A 24,182-nucleotide genomic window follows, 5' to 3' on the forward strand; every position below is an offset into this window, starting at 1 on the left:
GAGGGAGGCGAGCCAGTCCCCGCCAAGACCAGCTCTGTGGAGAACAAGCCGAGTGGCAACGACGAGTGGGGTCAATTTATTTCGTCTGTGGGAAGAGGGTACAAGCAGCCGAGAGAGGGCTCGCAGCCGGGCAGCCCGTCTCTAGGAGACAGCGTTCACCTCACAGACAGCGGTTTGGCAGCCCTTCAAAAACGAACGCCCCCAGCGGCAGCTGAGGAAACATGGTATCCCGCCGCGCCGAGTGCGTGCCCTCTCAGTGCGCGTGCTCCGCTGTGGCGCATGCGCGGGGGGGCGGTTCCGCAGCTGCCTGTCAGCGCGGCGCGGCCGTTGCGCGGGAGCCGCTCCGGCCCGGCCGGTTGGCCGCGGGGGTGCGAGAGGTGGGCGGCTGCGGTAGGCCCGGCAGGCCCGGCGCTGGCAGAGCGTGAGGCCCGCGGGAGGGCGAGGCGGGGTGAGTAAGGAGCTGGCCGGGGCCGCGCAGAGGAGGGGGGTTGTTGCCTTCTCTCGTGGAGGGAACGCCGCGCAAGTCCGCGATGGAGGCATCAGCCTTAAAGCTGCTTCTCTTGGACCCGGGAGATGAAGGCACTCAGAGGTGCCGGATAGGACCTGCCACCCTCTCCTTCCTGGGAGCCAGGATCGGCGCCCCGCTGAGGATCTCTCTGCCTACCGGCTGCTGTTTGTGCACGGCGTGGCCCAGGCACGATTTGGCGGACGGGTACCTGCAGGTTGATCTGACCTGCAGAACCGCAGGTGTAACTGCAAGGGACCTAAAGGGCCTCACGCTGAACGTCGGCCAGCTGAAGCTTCTGGCGTATTGCCAGTTAAAAAAGGCGACTGTGAAAGTGGTCCTTAAGAGCTCTGCACTGAAAAAGTCAACTCCCAGAGCAGTGTTGCAGGAGACAATCAGAGAACTGCTAAGAAATGTTTATGTTTCACTTCATTATGTTGTTAGTGTTGCCCCAAGTCTCGAAAATCCCATGGTGTATATTGAAATACTGTCTGTAGACCCTTTGATGGATGAAGCTGGACTGATAACCCCCCAAACAAGCATAAAAATTAAGGAGGTGGTCACTTTGGAATGGTACAGACATTTATCAGAAGACACTGCAAAAACTTCAATTGCAGGACTAGATGATGTTGGAAAGTCTTTGAAAGAAATGATTGATCTGCCTTTCCGCTTCCCAAAAACTTTTAAGAAGCTAGGGCTTTCTGTCCCTAATGGAGTGCTATTAATAGGCCCCCCAGGTGTAGGGAAAACTCTTATGGTAAAGGCAGTAGCAAAAGAAGTGGGTGCGTATCTGTTTTGCATCAGTGGTCCAGCCCTCTATGGTTCAAGGCCAGGAGAAAGTGAAGAGAATTTGCGAAAAGTCTTTGAAAAGGGCAGAGAAATGTCATATGAAGGCCCAACCATTCTCTTTATTGATGAAGTTGACTCTTTATGCCCAAAGCGAGGAAGTTCAAACAATGCTCCTGAAGATCGTATTGTTGCTCAGTTGCTAACACTACTGGATGGTGTAGGTAGTGAGGGTAAGATGGTCATTATGGCAGCAACGAACAGGCCTGATGCCTTAGACCCCGCACTGAGAAGACCTGGCAGATTTGACAGAGAGGTAAGCAGACCCTGTTACTCTTATACTCTCTTTTTTTCTTTCCTGTTTGAGGTGGAGCAGGTGGCAATTAATAAAGTAATTTTCTTTTTTTTAATGTCTACTAGTCACATTTAATACTGGGATTCTACAGGCTTGAGACATGTGTCTTGTTTCTTTCTTTAGATTGCTGCAGCTTGGGTAAGGTAGGGAGCACATTTTACTCAGGAAACTGAGAGCTCCAAATACTTGAAAATGGAAAAGAGGAGTCTTTATGCTTCTTTATCATAAAGACAGGGACCTGTTCTTGAAGGTTTTCTTTTGCTTACAGATGCTTAGCATTACAGACTTAGATTTTTCTCATTTAAATCCCAGATTGAAGAGTTGTGCACCTGACCTTAAAAGTTTATTGTGACAGAGAACTAGCAACCTGCTGTGTCAAAAATTCTATTCAGATTTCAATAACAGAGGCTAGGTCTACTCTTGAAAACTTCTGCTAACCTAATGGTCAAAAGAAGAAAGAACACATGCAGTTACGCAATGCACAATGCTTTTGCTTGTATTGTTTATTTTGCTGGCTAAATGCACTCCTGGGTCATCCAGTTTGGTCAAGTTCTTTAATGCTTTCACAATTATAATATTCCTTATTTTCCAGGATTTATAGATTATTGAGATGTTTTTTATGGCAGTATTTTACCAGCTTTTTAATAATGTATGAATGTTTATCTAATTGATTTTTTTCTTTTGGATTAATCTAATTCAGCCCTTGTGATGCAAGGAGATTATTATTCCAGTGTTGAAATTACCTTAAAATAGGATTTGATGGAGACTAGCTGACAGTGTCTTATGAACAACTGTTTATGCAAACACTGTTCACTTGGAAACTAAGTGTAAATGAAGGGTATGTTAAGTATTTGTCATTTGTACAGTGCTGCTAATAAGTTTATTGTAAAATTCTTTAGTTGCAGTATAAGTATGTGTACATATTCGGTAAGCAGTATAAAGCAGAGAAAACCTTGCTTGCCTAGGTCTATAAAATAAGAGGAATATAGCAAAATATCTACTTAAAATTTTTGTTTATTATATTTGGTTTAGGTGATTATTGGGACACCAACACTTACACAGAGAAGATCTATCCTGCAGTTGCTTACATCTAGTATGCCGATTTCTACAGACGTTGATTTGGTTAAACTGGCAGAAATGACAACTGGGTATGTTGGAGCTGACCTTACAGCACTCTGCAGAGAAGCTGCTATGCAGGCTGTGTTCCACAGCTCTTTGGTATGGTTGCAAATTAGTCAAAAAGAATGTCATTAATAATATGTACCAGCCTTAATTAATACTCGGCTTTACCTGAAAAGCTGAACAAGTTGAAGAACTCACAAATTAAAATACTGAAAACCACCAAGTGTGTTATAAATGTAAATATGCCATTTCACTAGTCCTTTCAGTTCTCACCTGAAAAGACTATTTTCTCCTTTCTGGATGAAAAGCTTTGCCAAAATCTTATCTTTTTAGGATTGTGCAAAGCAGAGGTTTTTAGTCTTTTTGGCAAACTAAACTATAATGTCCACCAAAGCTCTCTTTTGAAGCTCTCAGCGATTTAGAATTCTACTTCTTAATAATAACTTCAAATTAAAGTTTAGGTTGACACATAAATATATAATTGCTAGTGATAATAACTATTATCATTTGGGTTGTATGGCTGGATATAACATTGTTATAGACACAAGGTATAAAACTGCCCAGTGTGCAGAAATTTAACTTCTTCGATATTATAGATACAGAATTAGAGAATTGCTGTTTCTTAATATTCTTTCTGTCTATTCTGACTTTCACAAGAATTGTGAGGTATATGTTTGCTGTGGTTTTTCATCTGGAACGGCTGAGCAGAAGTTTAAAGCCAGATCTGCAACATTTCCAGAGTCCGAGTGTCTACAGAGAACCTGCTATTCTCCATAGATGCTCTGACTCTGCAAATCTTGCAGATTCACTTGGGGGGTAGAAGGAAGAGAACACCGTATTTCTACAACTTCCATCTCCTGCAGATACCTTACAAATATTGAAAATAATAAAATAGTTTGAGCTTGGTATCCCAGAAAGAAATAGATGGACAAATGAAAATAATGAATAAGTAGATGGCCTATTTGCCTTGAGAACTGCAAGCTCCTTTGTAAAATACATCTTAGTTCTGTTACTGCATCTGTAGTTTAATAATGGTATTTTCTAGCCTATTTGAGATAAAGTACCTTACTTTCTCCAGGATGTGGTGAAAATGGATGTTAGAACATTTTTATTTGTATTCAAGAGAATCTAGGAACTGGTGTGTAGTAACCCTGAAACTAGCAACCATTTGATTTAGCAGATCACTCTGTAATGGAGCTATAATTTAGGGAAAAACAATAGTATCCTCTAAAACATGAATTTCTGTTAAAATTGTTTTTTCCTGTATAAAACCTTGCCACTAAAGAGATGAAATTCTACTTTGTGTTACATCTTTGTGTCTGCAGTGCTGAAGCTTGTTAGGGCAGGAATTTGCTTCTTTATTAGTTGCACTTGGCCTTTTGTGAAATGTTTTTGCATACTAATGCAGCATTATAAGTTATTACGTAAAAATATTGTTAATATGCTTTATATGCTTTATATTTCCAGGATTCAGCTGAAACAGTAATTAACATGGCAGATTTCCAAGAAACTTTTAAAAGAATTCAACCATCCTCTTTTCGAAGTGCGATTGGACTAACAGAGTGTAAACCTGTCACTTGGGAGCAAATCGGTGGTCTTGAAGATGTGAAATTAAAGTTAAAACAGGTAACATATAAAATACATTTAGATATACAGCTAAACATGTCCTCTGAGGTATTTTGTATGCTACATTATAGAAATGAATTCTCTTGCAAATTACCTGATTATAAATTGTATTTTAAACATTTTTTATGCTATATTAAGTTATTAATTTATCATTATAAACAAGATACCACCACCAAATGTAATATCATGGGAAGAATAGCATGTTTTCCAGTAGCTGAAAAACACTCAATTTGCAGCCAGATTATTTGTCCATTCCTGAATTTGTAGCCAGAGATGGCTCTTGCATATCATCTCTCAAGGGTTGCCTTTTGTTCTGTTTGAGACTCAGAGGAAACTTTAAGAAGGGGGTGTTATATGAAGGAAGACCAAATGAGTATTCTCTGATTTCAAATTAATGTTTGTACCAAGGAGAGGAAATAATGTGCTCAGCAATTTTATTGGTTGCCTATGAACTCTAGTTTCGTTACTAAGAATGTCATCCCTTTTTTATGTATTGACAGAGTATTGAGTGGCCTATGAAATTTCCTCAGGCATTTGCTAGGATGGGTCTGTCTCATCCAAAGGGTATTCTTCTCTATGGGCCATCAGGGTGTGCCAAAACCACACTGGTGAAGGCTGTGGCCACAAGTTGTCACTGTTCCTTTCTCTCTGTAAGTGGTGCTGACCTTTTCTCACCTTATGTTGGCGATTCAGAGAAGATTTTGTCTCAGGTACAGTTTTTAATTTGTATAAGGTCTATAGTTCACTTTTGCTTGATTTTTGTAAAGTATTAGTTAGGCCTAAATTTTGTTATTGAAAAGATGATGGTTAAAGCTCTCCTCTGATTATGAAATAGAAATGGCTTACAGATTCACATTTATATAAACCGAGAATCTAGCCCTAAAATGATACTAGTTTTAAACTGTGAAAGTATTGCTACCCTTTTGGTTTCAGTTCACTTAAGAATTTAAATAAGAAGCAGAATTTGCCTATGGTAAACGTAAGCCAGAATGGCTCTCGTGAATCTTTATGAATGTATCTTTAAAGTTAAGTAAGTAAAATACAGAGTATTTACAGAGTAATACAGAGTAAAATACAGAGTAAATAGATATTTTCACCTTACCTGATAGCATGTATGTATTATTATTTTACTTTATTAATCAAAACAAAAAAAGGTTTTTCGCCAAGCAAGAGCAAATACTCCAGCAATAATATTCCTAGATGAGATTGATTCTATCTTGGGATCTCGGTCACACTGCAAAACTGGCCATGGTGTCTCAGAGCGGGTTCTTTCTGTTCTTCTCAATGAGTTGGATGGTATTGGGCTGAAAGTCACAGAAAGAAGAGGAAGCAAACTACAGTTTGAGGGTCAATGTCAAGAACAAAGTGATGAGGAAAGAAAGGTATTTATGTTCCCTTTTCTATATAGGAAGAATGATAAATGCTGTCCAGTTACTCCAAAAATATGTCTTAACCATGTTGCACTAATTTGTTTATATCATCTCTTACTCAGCTAGAATTTCAGGAAACTTTGAACAAAGATTTCATGGTGGTTGCTGCAACAAATAGACCAGATATGTTGGATGATGCCTTATTGCGTCCTGGAAGGCTAGACAAGGTGATCTATATTCCACCTCCAGATCTGAAGGTGATGTATTACAAATCTATACGTGGCTTTAAATGCAGAGATATTAATTGCCAGCATACTTTATTTATAAGGGGGCATATTACTACAATATATATTATAATTAATGGATGATTCACTGAAGATTAGTCGCCAAACTCAAGGTACAATGAAAAAGTTTAAAAAGCAATAATTATATTTGTAATTCAAACACCAGTAACATTTTAACTGGTCTATGTAGTTATACTACTGCATATAGAAAATAGACAAAATCTGGAATAATTCTGTATTTACAAAATCAAGCTGCAGTTTAGGAAGTACCGTAACAAGTTGACTGTCCTTGCTTCAAATCATTCTTGTGCCCTGTTCTCAAGGGTAGTGTAGCTACTTGTCCTGAGCTTCCCAAAAAAAAGAGTTGACCCAAAGCAGGCCATATATGGACTCTTCAGTCAAAAATATTGTGTTTTCATGAAGTAATGAATAACTGTGAGTAACAGACTTCAATATATGAGCTAATACTTACTCTTATGGTTATGGTTATCTCCATTAATAGCATTTTATTCACTGTTCCGTGAAAAACATGTAGTTTTGGTTTTGGTACTCTTCTGGATTTTCCTTAGCTCTAATTTCAGATGTTGTACTGCTTTGGAGAGGGATTAATTATTGGTTTGTTTGGTTTTGTTTTCTTATATGATATGTACCAACTTACAGGGAAGGCTTTCCATTTTGAAAATCTGCACAGAAAAAATTCCGTTAGATACTGATGTGTCATTACAAGATGTGGCAGTCCTAACAGACCTCTTCTCTGGAGCAGATATTGAAAATCTGTGCAAGGAGGTAAGAAATATTCATGGTTAATCTGTGAAATAAACTGTAAATGAAACCCTTCAATGAAAAAGAGAGCTAACTCCTAGATGTTACCAAGCCATCTGTAGTACGGATTCTTTCGCAGTTTGCAATGAAAATACAGAGACAATGAGTAAAACAGAAAAACTGAACAAGGGATAATTCTTTAAATAAAAAAGCCAAATAAGAATAAAGGCTTTCTGTGATAATTTACTAGAAGTTAAGGAACTGTACTACCTTTTGTTTCACATGGCCCGTTCTAATCCAAGTTCACATCTAGGTGAATTGTATTCTGTGTACTGCAAGCAACTGCAGCATTTTTAGCTGAAATTAGGGTGTACTGTCAAGGCTAGAGAGAAGAAAACTAAGATAAGTCCGTAAGTATTTGAGATAAGTTATATAAAAGAGAAAAGACTAGGAAGAAAATCCAAAAATATAAGTAATCAAGGATATATTGTTTAACCCAGACAAAAAAGTTAATTAAAAAGTTATAGTAATCTTATCTGATGTTTATCTATTGTTAAATAACCATAAATAATACAATGCTGTTTTCAGATGCTTTACCTAAATTTGATTTAATGTAAAATATTTTAGAATACTTAGAATAACTTATTTGCAACTTAGAACATGATAAGCACTTCAAGTTTTTTCTGTTTTTCTTTTTCTTTTAAAGGCTGCTTTGTTGGCATTGCAAGAGAATGGACTTGAAGCAACTGCCGTAAAACACGAGCATTTTGTAAAATCACTGGGGACTGTAAAACCATCCTTAAACATAAAAGACTTGGAATTTTATGAAAAATTTTATAATCAAGAATTAGCCTCTTGAATCAAAAAGGAGTGATGTGGCATAGGTATTTTTAAATATATTACAAAGACTTTGCAATGGCTTATATCTCTCCTGCTTTTTAATACTGTACTTACTGTACTTTGTATGAAATACAGTAAAATTTCACTTGTGAAAAATCTGTGATCTCAGTAATGAAGAATAAATTAAAATCTTGTTTGCTTTAGCTAGGTTTCCATCTGATGAAACGAGTAATTGAGATACTTAGATAAACCACTGTGGAACAGCTTAGTGTTACTGTAGATTTCCTAGTTTTCAGTACAAACACTGGCATAATAAGAGTATTTAATTTAAAATGTGTTGGGAAGTCTCCAAAGGACAGTGAATATTGAAAAAATATAAAAGCTTTCAGAATGTTAAATAGGAGGAAGTAAGTCCCATACTATATAAAATGTAAGGTGTTTTATATGTGCGTATTGACAGGCTTGCTTTCTTACAAGCAGATTCCAAAATACATGGCAGTGAAAAGGTTGTCAGTGCTTAATACCTTGTTGTAAGAGTCTGGGTTTTTTGGAATAATTTTAGATCATTGCTTACTGTACAAACATTTGGATTGAGTAAGCAGATACTAAGTAAGTCTGTAATCAATTCAAACTATAACAATTTCTTCTTTAGAGAAGGGAGTTTGCTTTATAACAGTTTCTGCAGAATTCTTTTCTCCACCCAACCATTCTTTGTCAATATATTTTTGTAAGTCATCTTCTAAAATACACAGATATATCAAAGGAAATTGTTATTACATGTATGCAAGCGTGCATTTTAACTTACCAGGGTAACAAGTTTTTAATTATTTTTTCCTTTTCCCCACGAAAATGCTTGTGAACAAAATACTCCACTGTCAAAGATAGTTTCTTATTTCAGCTGAGGTTCTTAAGTTATAAACCCATTAACAAATATTTTTTTCTCATAACAGGGACACTAGGGACTGCACTGTGGTGCAGTTTACAGTGAGATGGATCACAAAAGGAAGTTCCAAGGCAGTTAGTGACTGCGGAGGGCAAAGGGGAGTAGTAGAAGCTGTTGTAACTTAGGAGAGGGTTCAGATATAAACGACTGTCCTACAGCTTGGTGGCTTTGATCACTATTTCCTAAGGAAGGACCATCCTGCTGCTTTATTGCTGGCAACGAGTAGGCCAGTGCTACTGAATTTCCCAAACACCCAAAGGTTTCTCAGCAGCAGGGCTGGAGATGAAGTATGAAAACCTTCCAGGTAACTCTCTGTTTTGCTTCCCAGTGTTTGAGAGTGCTGCTTTAGAATTGCCAGACCTGAAAGTTGTTAGGACAGCAAAATGCTGTCAGCTCTTTCGTTTCAAAGATGCTGCTGCTTAACTTCTACACTCGCTCCCTAGAAGGACCAACAGAGCTAATTGTGCCCTGTCGTGTCCTCTCCTTGCTACAGAGAGCCAGCAGAGCATCAGCAAAGGCAACCTCTCCTTTCTCTTACTGCTTTCCAGTGGGGAAGAGGGAAAGGAAGAAACAGATTTACAGGAGGAGTGTGCTGGCACCATGCACCTCCAGCCTGCCCCTGGTAAGAGTTTTTCTCAGACAAGGGAAGCGATAGGAGCTGCGTAACACAGTAGAGTGGTGGGAACCTGGGCCGAGTTAGGCTTTTGTTGCAGCAAAAGGGGACAGAGTGAAATTGGGCTCCTGTTTGTCGCTATACACACTTTGCCGAGCTCTGAAGAGAGGCAGGCCAAGGCCTTGCCTGTGCATTTGCCTAGACACGCTGTTCTTTAGGCAACTGGCTGGAGAAGGGGACAAACAAGAAGGCAAAGGAGAAATGGAGAAGCAAGGTTTGAGAAATGCAGTAACCGAGAGAGAAGCAGTTGCGGAAAGAAGGCGGGAAGAGCACACGCCGCATCCCCGCTGCCTCGGCCAGCTCCGTTTTGAGACCCGCGCTCCTCTGCGCCTGCCCGCCGCGGGCCGGAGGGCGGCGCTGCTCGCCCGCGGGCGGCTCCCCGCGCCGGCCGCCGGGGGGCGCCCTCCCTGCCTCTGCCTGCCTGCCCTGCCGGCGGGGCGCGGGCTGAGGGGCGCTGCGCGGCGGGCGGCCGTCCCGCCTACGTGACTTGGGGCACAGCCAAGGTTCACGGGCGTTGCTGGGCGTATATAACGCGGAGGGCACGCTGTCCCGGCGCTGGCGTCCTTCGGCAGCGCTGCCGGTCCTTCTCTGCTCTGCCAGGTAACGGAGGCGTCGTGCCCTCTCTCCCGGGACCGAGCTCTCGTAGCCTGCGGGGAGGTCCCGGCCCGGGGTGCAGTAACAGGGAACCGTTTGTTCCAGGTCCGCAGCCGCAGCGAGGATGAACACGAGCTTCTTCCAGATACTGAAAGCAAAAAAAGAAGTAAGTTTGCTAGAGACGTTGGTTCTGCAATAAACCCCTTCAGCGAGGGGATGTCGGCTGGCTCAAGCAGGTGCGCAGGGCTTGCCATTTAATAACGAGCACCTTATGGAGGAAATCGTGATAGCAAGGGATGCCTGTGAGTTAAAATTCATGCATTGAAAGTGAGGTGGTATGAATAGTACTATAGAGGTAATATACCTGAGCAGGTAATTGCATCTTAATTCCTTGTAACTCTCACTCCCCTATTCATGGTTCGGTAGCCAGGACACTAGTTCTTAAACTCTTTTCTCTATTTTATGTCTTTCAGCTCATTCCCCTGGTTGGAGTAGTGTCCTTTGCAGCAGTTGGGGCGCTCTCTTTTTCTGCTTATTCCCTGTTCAGCAAATCCGATGTGATGTAAGCAAAATACTTACTGCTTGGAGTTTACCCTAACCTTTGTTCAACAGAGGTATTTGACCATCATGTTTTGGACCAAAAAAAAAGAATCTATGTGGATGTTCCAGACCACTAGTAATGACTAAGATATCTGCAGATTATAAATACTGAAGAAATTAATTTGGAGCATAGTCCACATTTCCTAACTTTTGATTTAATAACTATTTTTTCTTTGCTTTAGGTGTAATATTTTTAAATGTTCTTACAAAGAATTTCAAATAATCAGATAGGTAGATGACATGCAGATATGTTGCAGCTAGGCTATTGACTTGTATATAAAGAACAGCATTTGATAATATGAACTTACAGTAAGTTAATATTTTAATGGGTTGGCTAATAATTGGAGCTAAGTCCTATACTCTTTAAGGTTTGGGGAATTTTTATATTTACTTTAAAGTGATTGGAATAGACATTTTAGCTATCAGGGTAAGAATCCTGACAGCTTTTTCTCTGTGTCTTTATTCACTTTTGATTTTTCAGCTTGCATCCCTTACAATAACACATTATACTTGAACGATGTTGGCTTGTTTGGTGCTTTGGAAGCTGCAAATAAAGCAAGCCATCATTGATTCCTACCCAGAATTTAAAACAGAAATGCCCAAACCTGTAAACTTGTGTTTCAGGGAACTACTTACATGAATAGTTCTACTGATGATAGACTGCTCATATAAGAAAAATGTGTGCAAGATCACACCCTAAAACATAGTACCGGTTTTGCTTTATCTTCTCTTAAAGCATTAACAAGAGTGGCAATCCAGAACCATGGGAAACTGTCGATCCTACCAAGCCTCAGAAGGTAATTTGTACAAATAATATAGTCGGTACACATAGCATATATTTCCAACACAATGAATAACTTCATTTAAACGTGTAAGGGCTAGCAAAATATTAATGAGGAAACAAATGTAAAGCTGACATACATCTATTTAAAAGTGGAACTAACTGCTTATTCCATTACTTTATGTAAAGTATCTTCCCTGTGTTACTTAATGATAGGGATTTGGCTATTACATTCTAGGTCTGATCCTGAATTTATAGCGTACTTCTGGTTGGTGTCCGTCGTCTCCCCCCTCCCCCACCCCCATCCATTTACTCAATTCCATTGATAACAGTGGAAATTTGGAGTATAGAGGAAATGCTGTTTATCCTTTCCTTGTTCCTGAATTACAAAATTGACTAAGAATGTTTTTGAGTACTGCAGCCTGAAGGAAAAAAATCTTAGTTTAGTAGAGCATCTAGGATAAGGAAAAATAAAATTATTTGGCATTATTACTTATTTAATATCCACGTGATTTTGTTCAACAAATTATTAAATATGTCATCACTTGCTATTTTTGCTTACTTCTGAAAGGAAAATGTAAAGCTACTAGGAATCCTTCACTGATAAGTTGATGTATGATATGGGGAGGGGTGGGAGTGGAGTAAACGCTCACTGGGACTTTGCTAATTTCTTTCATATTTTCCTTTTAATTTCTTCCAGCTATTAACAATCCATCAGAAATGGAAACCTATAGAAGAGCTGGAAAATGTCAGAAAGCTTACGAAGTGACAAGTTTCTGTTGCCTCAAAAAGGTACCCTATGAATCTAGTGGAATCACTTCTGCACAAACTTGACTACTGAAATCAGTGTGCGGAAATGCTTCTGCTACATTTTTAGGGTCTCCCTACATTTTTTGGACTCTGGATGAGGAGTTTCATGTTGCCTTAGAAGTTGGCATACAACATCCACACAGTCCAAAAATCTGTCTCAAATACTCATTTTCAGTAGGCATTTGATGTCAAATGTTGAATATTCAGATGGTAGTTATAGATGGAAAAAGCCTTCACACTTTTTGTAGAATTTTGTTTTTCTCAAAATACATTAATTTTGTAATTTTACATATTTTTAATAAAACATTTAAAATTTTTACAACGTTCCATGTACATTCCATAAATGGAGATTACCCAAAAGCCCTTCTGAATTGTGATTCCTTGTCTGCTCCCTCTCTATACAGTATTTCAATGCTCTGCACAGACCAAATAGTCATCATAGCCAGAGGATGTCTTTGTATGGCAACATATGTGGTCATAAAATATACTTGCATTCATTTTCTACGTTAGATGTGATGACAATTTAAGTCAAAACTAACATTCTGCTGCTAATACTAAAACACATATGCTAACCTTAACCCACTGAGGACTCCAATAGGTTATTTAAGGGTATATTTGAGACTGCAGGATTAGAACATAAGAATTAAGGAAATTGGAAATGAGATAATTTCTGTTGTATTTAAATATTGTTTGTGTTTAAATTTAGAAAAAGTTACTAGAATTAGGAAACTTACATTATCTAAAACTAATTGCATAATGTTAATTTCTTCTTTTGGGGCAAGGTAGTTCATGTGCAAGCTTAAATGTACTGCGCAGTTAACAATATTTTTAAACATTTCTAGATACATGCTATTAGGGATATCTGCTTTAACAAAGAGAAAATAACAGATTAAAATTAGGAATTACTCTGTGAAGAGACAGTTCCTTTTTAAGCATCTGTGTGTTTTCTTGTGAGTTGGCCAGGCAAAGAATGTAATGGGCAGACCCCCAGTAAATTAATGAGGCGATATATGTATCCAATGGTAGAACAGTCTTTTGTGGATATTTTCTGTATGTGTCCCCTTCCAAGCAGTTTTACAATATATTACAGTTTCTTCTACAATGGATGTTCAGAATGCATATTGCTTTCTGTGAGGAAGAAAGCAAAAGTGAAACAACTGCTAACTGGAAAGTCCCCATAAGTAATAGTGAAGTGCTTTAGGTCACTCTGCTGCAGCAAAAACAAAACTTAAGTTAGTAAAGCTGTCTCCTGAGTTTAAAGGTAGCTTGGCTTCAGAAGCTTTATGTTTTCTTCAGATTTATTGATGCTGAGGAAAAAAAAAATTAAAATGTTATTTTATCTCATACTTGTGTGCAGATGCAGCATAAATATTTATCAAGTAAGAATGACTCAGCAGCATTTATGTGTAAGAGTGAGAGGAGCTATGAGATTTCAGAATACATTCTTAGCTTTCATTTTAAGGAATGGCATTACAAGATGATTCGATAGCATATAACCACAAAAATCCAGTGCTCTGAGGAATACAAGTTTTAAGTATTTTAATAGAGATCTATTTTAAAATATGTTCTGTAAGTTATTCTGTATTTCCATATTTTTACTGGACTGTATCAAAGATAACAAAGTGGTGTGCTCTGAGTTGATGCATAAATGAGTTTGTTCTGCAGTAAATCACTTGTATGGTCTGTAAATACTATGACCTAAGTATCTGTCAACATTAGGGAAATAAGTGTAAGTCATTTTTATGTAATTTTTGTACTTAACTACTTTTCAGTGGTGTCTTCCAGTAGTGCATTAAGCAGTGTGACTGCTATCAGTCACAGGTTGTTTCTTCTCTCATCCTGTGCTGAAACATAATAGCAAAGGTAATAGAATGTTCTGCTTTGTTAGCTGCTCTTTTTTTTTTTTCATAGACTTGTGGGAAGGGTTTTCACATAATGTGAGAAATCAAAATACTTTTCTCCACTTCAAAAACATTGAGTATTGTTAAAGTTCTTGGGACAATTTTGTGTGTTCTCAGACTGTCCCTAAAAATAGTCTGTTTCCTGCACAGATGAGGTTTTTTTTCTTGTAAGTAGAGCACACCAAGAGCAACTACTGTATCTCCCCGACAACTACTCAACATAAATCTATAAAGCAGCATAAAAATTATTTCCTTGTTCTACAAATATCAGAGTTAAGATGGTAAGGATTTAATTGGCTAAATTTTATGAGCTGACTTTTATGAGAACAGTAAGACTTCTATGCCCTATGTTATGCAAACCCATGACTTTTTATTCCATGGACAATTTAGAGACCGTTGAAATAATTTAACAATTTTTTTTCCTTCTCTCCATTCTGTTCTCTCCATTTTGTCTCCTACTCCATTCTGTTCTTGGTTTTGGTTTAGTTTTTTTAAACAATTACTATCTTTGTTCACCCTGTCTAGTACTTTTCCATGGAACTATATCACTTCCAACTTTCACATTAATTACAAAGTTTAATTAAAATGTTCATTTGTTAGATTTTCCAATATAGATTAGAAACCATTAGAAATGTTTTTTAATGGTTCTAATCACCATTAGAAATGCATCATTAGAATCTACAGTCATGCTTTTCTGACTGCAGGTGGCTGATAAGTAGTCTATTTGTAAATAGTTTTCTGGAAGAATAGAAGGTTGCTTTCTGCAGTATACATGCAATTATTAATTAATTACTAATTTTTGTTATTACAATAGTACTTAAAGGCCTTAACCATAACAGTACAAGATTTGCGGTTGTCCAGGAACTGTGTTGAGTTTTTCATTTGGCTTTCTTTGCATTTGATAGCTCCTGTGTTAGCATTTCTCTGTCTGATGTCCCTTACCCCTGCATTTCTCTACCGCAAGATGCTATTAGTATAGTGCTATACTATCTAGTTACTTCATTGGCGCGTGTGGTTTCTGTAGAAAATAGTAGCTTACAGAGGGGCCTGATGCAATTATTAAAGGAAATTGTTCACCTGCAGTTGTCATCTGTCTCACTCCGTGCAGAGGATTATTGTCACTAGGACTAGCTGTAGAAAACAAACAAGAGTAATGGGAATGATTTGCTGGATCTGGCCACTATTTGGTGTTGGACATTTCCCAAAAAAGCTTTCAGATTAAACAAATATGGTCACACTGCTCGGCAGTTTTAATTCGCTGTCCAAAGTCTTCGCTGTACTGCATATCCCTGCCATACGGGGAGCACACAAGATAACGAGATCACCTAAAAGTGTAACTGAAATGTAAAAAAGCGTTAGCCAGGAAGTGGAGTCGGGGCACTGCAGTTGGACTAAGTAACTATTGATCTGCAGGTACTGATGTGAATAGAGAGCGGGCAGATTGTTTGCTGAAAGCTATCTCCTGTCATGAAATGGCCATCGCTGCTAATTGCACGCTTCAAAGGAAGTCCAAAGAGTGAGCAGACGCCCAGTCCAAAGAGCCGTTCTCCTGTGGTGCCTCACCCTGATCAAAGATCACGCACCTTTACAGCGCACTTCATGGAGGCTGTACCAACCCTATTTGTGCCATACCCTGACCTGATGACGAAAGGATTTTGGTTAATTAGCTTTTACTTGTAGATAACCTTGTTACGTTTATGTTCTGGCCAGAGCTGTTAATGGCGATGTAGTGTCCTTCTGCAGGGCTCGCACGGGGTGTGCAGTCCCTCTAAAGGCCCCTCATACAACACGGAGAGCCCGGGGCCTGTGACAAATTAAGCCATTATGAGTGAAAAGCCACCCCGCAGCCGTTACCCACCGCGCCCTGCTGCCCTCGGGCGTCCGCGCCCGTTGCCCGCTACCGTTCCGTGGCTGTGAGGGAGCCCGAGGCGGCCGCCCTGCCTTGGCGGTCGCCCTGTCTTCCCGCCTTGCCGTCGCCGGGCCGCCCGCGGAGGCGGGGGGGGCTTTTCTTAGCGCCTCGCCTCTATTTTTCCCCGGACCGCCGCTGAGAAGCTCGGCGGAGGCAGCTCCCTCACGTCCCGGGAGCTGAGGAGGGCGAGCCTCGCCGGGCATTGCTGTCAGATCACATGTGGGACTGCCTAAAGCCTGTGAGCCTTCAGCAGCGCTGATGATGCAGCGGGGAGAAGGCTTCTCTCTTGCCAAAAAAACAGGTACAAGCAAAGCAAACCTCCTACTGCGGGTTTTGTGTCAGTGTCCGATTTCCAGGTGTGTGGTTAGAGTTGTGCTCCCTTTCTGTGGTGGTGTGCTGCCTAGGTATTCAACAGTGTGTGAAGTAAAGGATTTGTCTATGTGGCAAAAGAGGGAGTTGAAAGAAAGTAGTAAGTCAGGCGTTAGGGGATGGCAGAGCTCTAACTGGGGTGGAGCTGTGTTAGCACGTGAGAGTCCCAGAAATAATTTGTCTGGACTCCAGGATATGGGTCATGTACTTACTGATGCTGCCAGTCTAGAGAATTAACTTAACAAAACCCCCTCATTTGTTAGCAATGGGAGCATACACAAAAGTTTTGGTTTGGTTTTGTTTTTACCTTCATTTAAGATTTCTAAGGTTTGGCCTAATGCATCACGCGGGTGCTGTGGGATGTGGCCATGGCTCTCCCGTTCCGGTGGTGCTGCATGCCCCCTCCTTCACAGCAGGCCTCTGCTCTTCAGGCTGCGTGTCTGTAGTCTGTGGCATCGTCAGTCGGGTGTACTGGCTTGTGGGTGTATGGTTTGTGGCTCCCGATGAACCGGCTGGGTTGCATAGGAGCCAGTGACAGCAAGGGACAGAGTCGGGCTGCGTGTGGTGCTGGGCCTCCTGCCACAGCTGTGCCTTGATGCTGGGCTTGCAGGTGTGTACCTGTCCTGGGTGATGATACTGTTTCTGCTGCTCTTGGCCAAGATTTCACCATGTGCGCAATGGTCCCTAAAAAGTGTTCTGTATAAATAATTTAGACTTCGTGATGCAATAATAAAGCTAGTCATCTTTGTGACCTTGTTGCTATAGGGTTTAAAAAGTGCTTGTGCCCGTCTGTTAAAATTGAGATAAATGTGCTTCCAGTTTTACCAGTTGTCAAGCAGTAGTAAACCAGTCTCTTCAACTTGAAACGTTTGATCTGGACTATACTAGACTCTGGTATTACTCACTTTCTGTCTCTCTCACCCTTCTCCCTGTTTTCTACCAAGACTCCTTCCTTCTCTCCCTTGCTGACACATCTTTTCCTCTTGCCAAATGTCTGTGTCGCCCACCAAAACAAACACATCAGAAGAACTTAAGATTTTATTGGCCTAATTTATTTCTACTGTTAATACTATTTATTAGTATATCTGCACTGTGTTCTAGAAAGTAACACATGTAAAATGAGTAGATCAGAACATAATTAGGCTGGTGGTTTAAACCCAGAAATTAAGAAAAAATGGCCCTGCTTGTAATGTCTGTCTTCCTTCTCCCTCTCCCCTGTTCTGCTTTGCTTTATTTATGCTGATGGTATTGTAATAAATGCACCATAGGGATGATTTTTTAAAAAAAGAGGAGCCTTACTAATAACAGTAAGGATGCAGAGTCTGTAAACTCTTCAAGCAAAGTCTGTAGATTTTCAGTATATGCATAAATAACAGTAAATACTTAAGGATTGTATTTCCATTTGAAAAAAAATGAAATAGAAATTCAGGTCATATACATAAGCATGCATTGTCTTTCAGTAGACTCACCTAAAAACACTTGCAGTTTTTCTTTAAATTTGTTAACATATTAACATTATGTGGTTAGGTAGGGTCCATTCCACTGAAAGCTATCTCTTAATTACGCTACTGCAGAAAAATAAAGGCTAATAATATTATGGGAGACTGTCTGTTCCTTACCCAGTTGTATCAAAATATCTCTTGCTTTGAGTAAGGGCTGTTCTCTTACTGAAATTTGATTCATCTGGTTGCTTCCTTACAAGAAAATGGCAAAATAATGTGTTCATCTTCTGTAACTCCAAACTCAAAGTGTTCTGGCAGTTTTTAATCCTAAGCACTATGAATCATTGGGATTCCTGTAGCCTTGCAGACCATGATAGTGGCAGTCCAGGCAACAGCTGTGAAACAGCTTTCTTTCATTTTTGTATTTTCTTCTTGAGTAAATTGGAAAACATAATTTCTTTAAGTTCAAACTCATTTAGCCGTCACTCAGCCAGACTTGCTGATTTCACTGACCCCAAATGTTGCTGAAGTAGGGGCAGGAGATGATAGCTCTTAAACTTGGGCCTTTATCACTGCAATTGATTTTTAAATAGAATTCCCTGCTGAAGTGAATGGGAATTCTGCACAGACACTGTTGTTACCAGATGGTGGCAAACAGAATCTACAGACTCAGGAGGAAAAGTCAATAGGATACAGCACCAAAAACAGACTGTGAGGACCAGAGCTCTGTAGCAATCCAGGCAGCATTGTCTAAAGGAACATACATTAAACGATGCAATCAGAAGGTAGAGCTGCCTGCTGTCCTGCTTCATCGTTACAGCTGTTTTCTAGAACTCTTGGGTTTTCAAGCCACTTTCTATCATTTTACTGTTTCGTATCATATTTGGCATAAGACCAATCTGTTCTGGTAGACCAGAGGTGGACTGCTAGTGACTATGGGCTCGAGTGCTTCATCGGCCTTTGGCACAGAACTGTATTTCATCTTCAGAAAGGACTGATGCCTGTTGTGAGGTGTAAGCAAGGAATGCCCACTTTATCACCCCACTAGATTGTGCTGTTAACAATCAGTGTAACAATGTTTGTGAAAAGCTGGAGTTCTTTGTCTTTGTGTTTCAGTATTGTAGAATATGTGGATTTTTAATTGCAAAATTCATGTAGGGTCAATGTGATGCATTAACAGATGTAGTTTATTTCAACACAGTATTACATTGTGTGATGTATAGGAGGCAAAAGGGGGTCGCTGTGGATGCAAATAGATGAGCTGAAAGGTCAGAAAGCCACACAAGTTTATTTACACTTAAGAAGTTTTTCAAATGTGTTTAAGATTTCAACTTTAGCAAAACTTTCTCATTCTTGATTTCCTGTTGTGTGTCATTTCTTTAATTGAAATAAATGTATTTGCAGTAGGTAGGTAACTAATAAACACCATCCTTTACCAGACGATGCTGCTGCTGCATGAACAAGGAAGTAAATGCAAAAAATCCAGATTAGTTGTAATTCCTGGTAGTAACAGGAAAATCTTATCAGTTTGCCAAAGAAAAGCAAAGTCATCTACTTGTAATAAATCACTCATTCACTACATGAAGACAAGAGGAAACCTGTTTTTCTATTAAAGCTGTTCGGAATCTTTCATTTAATGATGCATTTCTGCCTCCTGCTGTATGACTTCTTTTGTAATTCAGTAAAGTCTGAATATTTTTTAAATGACTGTTGGTATTATGCTGCCAATGCTGTTAGCGTTATTAAATGATATGTTAGCATTATGCTGTCTTTACTGTGTTTATTTTTCCTCTTGTGAAGTGCTTTGAATGAAACATGCTATGGTTAGAAAACAGAATTTGGCTTAAAGACAGCAGTATCCACCTTACTCCCAAAAGCAGAAATACACAGCAAAATCCTAGTCATAATGACTTGCAATTCTGTTCATTGCCTCATTGCCAAACTCTTAGCCATAATTTTAATGTTACAATACGATGTCGTACAAAGTAGATGTAAAAGAAAATTAGCTTGAAGTTATGGGAATGTTTTTATACTGATTTCAGGGAGGCATGGAATTAATATAACAAAAATTCTAGGGGTTGTGTATATGTACTAGTATGTGTTGTTTTTTTTTTTTTAATTCTCTCTCAAGAGAAATAAAAACATTTAAGAATCAGGCGTGTCTGCTGAAGTTTCAGTATGTGTATTAGTTCAAAGAGGAAGCTTTTGTAGTATGCAAAACAGGGTGATATACGGAAGTTTCTGTTTGAGGTGTGTGTGTTGAGTGTATCACTTCTCCATAGGTGTAAAGGACAAAGGTATACACCCTCTGTGGGCGAGTGCTTTAACTAAACAAAATTGCCACCGAAGTCATAGATGGATTCACTCAGTAAAGAACCAAGTGTTTGACCTTCTTACCTGTTTTTAGAAATCCTCACAGTTGTCTGTTTGGCTGTACCACAGGTGTAACGTACGTTCCTCAATAAGGAATCCTTAAGCACAAAGATATTGCTGTAGCTAGAGATGAGCATTTGTTGAAGCAGTGTGTAATCAGAGTTACGAAAATCAAAAGCTAAGAGAACCTCTTTACCTATTGGACTTTCTTCTTCTTCATTAAACAGATAAAAGAAAATATGGCAACCCAACAAAGAAGGGAGATGGAGACAACACTCTCATCTTCCCCCCACACCTCCCCCACCCAGTATCATTAATGAATGTGTGTGGTGTGGGCTAGATGGGTAAAACATACGTTGCTTAAGAGCAAAACTGCTGTAAAACCAGTCATCAGACATCCTAGTTGAACTGCGCAACAGATCAACTAATGCTGCAATCTGTAAACAAAATTGGTATTGACTTCATTTGTGACCACCACAGTTTGGTCCAGAAATATTAGTATGTGCCATAGTTGGCTGCGTGGTAATGTAATGGAGTCTAATGTTTTTCAGTTGCTATCTGCAGTACCCACGTGATTTGACTTTATCTGTTTTCTTCCCTCCTTCCTCTTTTGTACACAAACACACCTTGTATCATCAACAAAGTATGAACTCTTAAAAAAAAAACAAAACCAAAAACAAAAAAAACAAACCTGCAGTGTGAATATCCTTACTTACCCATAGCAGTTGGTGGGCCTATTAGGGTCTAATTTTATTACTCCTGCTCTGTGAGTTGCTTCTTTCTAGCTCTGACAGCTAAGATTAGGGAATACCTCTTCCCTCAATCCTTCCTCCAGAGAAACTTCAAATGTAATACGTCTGAGTGTGGAAGAGCAATATTCTGCTTTCATTGCTGCTTTACGAAGACAGTTAATAGATCTAATATCATGTGATATCCTGCATAGCTATCCACAAGTGAGCATACCTAAAGCATATCTTCATTTACAGCTTACTGCACATGGCCCTTTAACTTTTGATATGCAAATAGTTACTTTTTTTTAAATCTTCTATGATATGACTTGACCTTTTCTCCGTGGCAAGTCCAAGCAGCTAGGTTGCCTGAAAACCATCATAATTTGTTCCATCTAGGTTATATTTAAAGTGGCTCTCTAAGCAGAAAGAAACCAATGTGTGTAACTGGTTGGGCAATTTCCGTTTCCAGTTGAAGGTGTGTGTCTTCTGCAGAAGCTTAGAAAATACAGAATTGCTTAACAGCTTGAAGAAATGAAAGAAGACTTTACTGGAAGGAAGTTGTGGTTCTGAGTTCTTCAGCTTCTGTCATCTCTGTTTCCTCTGTATGGAGCCTGTTCTACTAGATCGAGAGAAGACATTATACTAGCAATTGCAGCAGTGTAAACACAATTATATTCTGCATTTGTAATTGTATCTGCCTATTTTGAAACAAAATTGCTTCCCTCAGTGTATGTTTTTTAATTGAAAGTGTCATAGGATCCTTTATATAAAAGCAGACAGTCAAGGATGTTTCAAATGTAAGTATATGTTGTCCTGGAAACATGAGTTCAGCACCCCAAAGAAGCAATACTTACTTTCATAGAAACAAAGAGCTTGCATGATAACTTATATTGTTTACATTAATGAATATAATTTGTTCTAATTGCATTTCAGATACTCATAGCCACAACTAATTTCCACTCATATAATTTTTTTATTACGTACTTGGAACTGGAGGGAGGCATTTGAGTGTTGTATTCCATGATATTTACCTGTATATGCCTTTAAAAAGTATCTTAAGTCCTTCCCAGTAATTGATTAGCAAATCTGTGCTAGGTTTGTGCTTTTCCTTTATTGCATGCATGATAAAGTTAAATTCACTGTGTTATCCTTAGGAAAAATTAAGGCTTTTTGGTTTTTTACTTACTAATAAGACACTTTAAAAATTTGCGACAAAATATATTCCTTTGACATACAGGAAGTCTCAATAGTTAGTACACAACTCTTTTTTTATTATTATTATTATTCTTTTTATTAAAGCTGGGACTAGTGCACCATCTTCTGGTAAACTCGGGAAAGGCCTTGAAGGTTGACAGTTCAGAGGGGAGAGTATTTGTCCGTACAGTTTTGTGTCAGACTTGTTCTTACAGTGGGCTTGGAAAAAGGAACACATGAAATCTATTAAAAAATCAAGAATAACTGTATGCTAGGTTCAAATATGTAGCAGCATATTAACTATGAAAATGTTCGTTTATGGTGGTTTTTCTCAAAAATTCTATTTGAATTTAAAAGGCCAGTTACTAGAATTAAATAGCTATTTTTGTATGTTTACATCTCATCAATTTATTTAGGGACTTATTAGATAATTTCTGTGTGTGTGTGTTTTGGGAAAAAGAAATAGGAAGTGTGCAGGGACTTGGGTGCTCTTAATGCACTTGAGACAAAAGCAAATTTTTTGTCTGCTTGCCATCTGGCTGCTTTTATGTATTCATCAGCTGAATCAAAAATCCCTGTATATATCTGTCGCAGATGGAGTGAGAGTGCACTTCACTCGTAAGAGAGAAGCAAAAATATACTTTATTGATATAGAATATGGAGTTAACAAAGTTCAATGCGACAGTGTTTTAACAAGATTTGATGGCAAGGTACACTTGAATATTTACTGTATAGAGGGCAGGGTCAGACAAAACTCTCAGGGAGACCCTCCTATTGAGTCATGAGGTTTGGAAAAGGATCCTCTTGCTTTCTAAACTCCTTCTCAGAGAGGAGTCTAGGTGCAGCTAGATCCAGTCCTAGTCCCATACTTGGTCAATGGTTTATGTCTAAAGGATTATATGTGTGCAATCAATCCTTTATATGATTTATGCTAAACTTTGAGATCTTAGCTGCTATTAGTCACTTACCGAGGATCTGTTACAGCAAGGAATCTCTCAGCCTCGAGGAGTAACCTTGAGAGGCGTCCCTGCTCAAGGGGAGATCCTGGCATGCAGCCCACTGCCTTGCAGGAGAGCTCAAAGGGCTCTTGGGTTGCTCACTATTTATGGGGGATAAGATGGTTGACCCATAGTCATATTTGCATGCCAACCACAGATTTTAGTTTCTTTGGTGGGCGCATTGCATAATAGCCCCAGGCTATTGTGTTGTTATCTGTCTCCTGAATCCACTTTGAGCCGATGCAGCCATCATGATGAGATGCATCCATTACAACTGTCACTGGTGGTTATCACCTGAGCAGGGTTGCAGGAGATAAAGGTCAGGGGCGGGGAAGCACACCATCACAATATCGGTACTGAGTTTAATGTGAAACACACTCCGGACAGACAGCATTAACTGGTTTCATGTACCCTCATGTACTGGCTAGTCACAATCCTGGAAAATCTATTTATCTTTTCACCGGGTATAATAGTAAGGAAATCATAAAGCAGTCATCATATGGATAAAATTATGCTTGTGTTTATGAAATGGTTTACTTTTTCTACAGAAATTGATGCCATAAAAGGTGTAAATGCTTCATAACTGCAATAAAAGCAATTAAGTTTTGTCTTGTACATTTAGCACTGGCAATTTTCAAACTGTGTGATACTGAGAAGAAAAAGCAGAACACAATGGAGAAAAGGAAAATAGAGATAAAGGAGCAAAAATATTGATTTGGATATCATTATTTTACAGCTGTAAACATTAGCAGGCAGGTACGCATGGATTCTAAGAGCAGATTGCTGTGGTAGCTGGATAGCAGTAAACAGAAACGATTAGTATTTATTCTAGCCGCTTCCAAACTTGTGTCAGGTATTTCACAGAATGGAGGAGCATGTATGGTCCTGCCCAGAGCATTCAGCCATGGAAAATGGAATGAGGAGAACAGAAGAGGATTTGCCAGCTCCAGAGCACAGAACGTGTTGGTTAGTGCCCAGCATGGTTTGTTACAAAGAGAGGGAAGATGGGATGAGGCTGGAAAGGGGATTAAGGGTGGGGAAGGTGGAGGACTTTTTTTTTTTTTTTCTTTTCTTAAAGTAGAAAGAGAATCTAGAGGCTTTCAGATTAGGTCTTCCTTGTGAGTTAGCAACTTTGTGGCTAGAAGATTTTTTTTTCATCTAGAGATCAAAGAGGAAATGGACTTTGGGCAAGCATGTATTTGAATAAACAGGCC

General features: G+C 39.3%; 2 protein-coding genes across 2 annotated transcripts; both read left to right on the top strand.

Annotated features, from left to right (window-relative positions):
- The first annotated feature begins 292 nt into the window (after positions 1–292).
- AFG2B (AAA ATPase AFG2B) lies at positions 293–8,192 on the top strand. The gene is made up of 8 exons (XM_075506099.1): positions 293–1,607; positions 2,679–2,864; positions 4,236–4,394; positions 4,895–5,104; positions 5,549–5,776; positions 5,887–6,021; positions 6,709–6,834; positions 7,517–8,192. Exons 1-8 carry the CDS (start codon positions 531–533, stop codon positions 7,667–7,669), a joined length of 2,274 nt encoding a protein of 757 aa, XP_075362214.1. The 5' UTR covers positions 293–530; the 3' UTR covers positions 7,670–8,192.
- A 1,535-nt stretch (positions 8,193–9,727) lies between these two features.
- COXFA4L3 (cytochrome c oxidase associated subunit FA4L3) lies at positions 9,728–12,373 on the top strand. Its single transcript, XM_075506100.1, has 5 exons — positions 9,728–9,866; positions 9,966–10,026; positions 10,334–10,422; positions 11,197–11,257; positions 11,942–12,373. Exons 2-5 carry the CDS (start codon positions 9,985–9,987, stop codon positions 12,008–12,010), a joined length of 261 nt encoding a protein of 86 aa, XP_075362215.1. The 5' UTR covers positions 9,728–9,866; positions 9,966–9,984; the 3' UTR covers positions 12,011–12,373.
- The last annotated feature ends 11,809 nt before the right edge of the window (positions 12,374–24,182 follow it).

The sequence above is a fragment of the Mycteria americana genome, chromosome 6, assembly GCF_035582795.1.
Source record: "Mycteria americana isolate JAX WOST 10 ecotype Jacksonville Zoo and Gardens chromosome 6, USCA_MyAme_1.0, whole genome shotgun sequence".
Taxonomy (NCBI): domain Eukaryota; kingdom Metazoa; phylum Chordata; class Aves; order Ciconiiformes; family Ciconiidae; genus Mycteria; species Mycteria americana.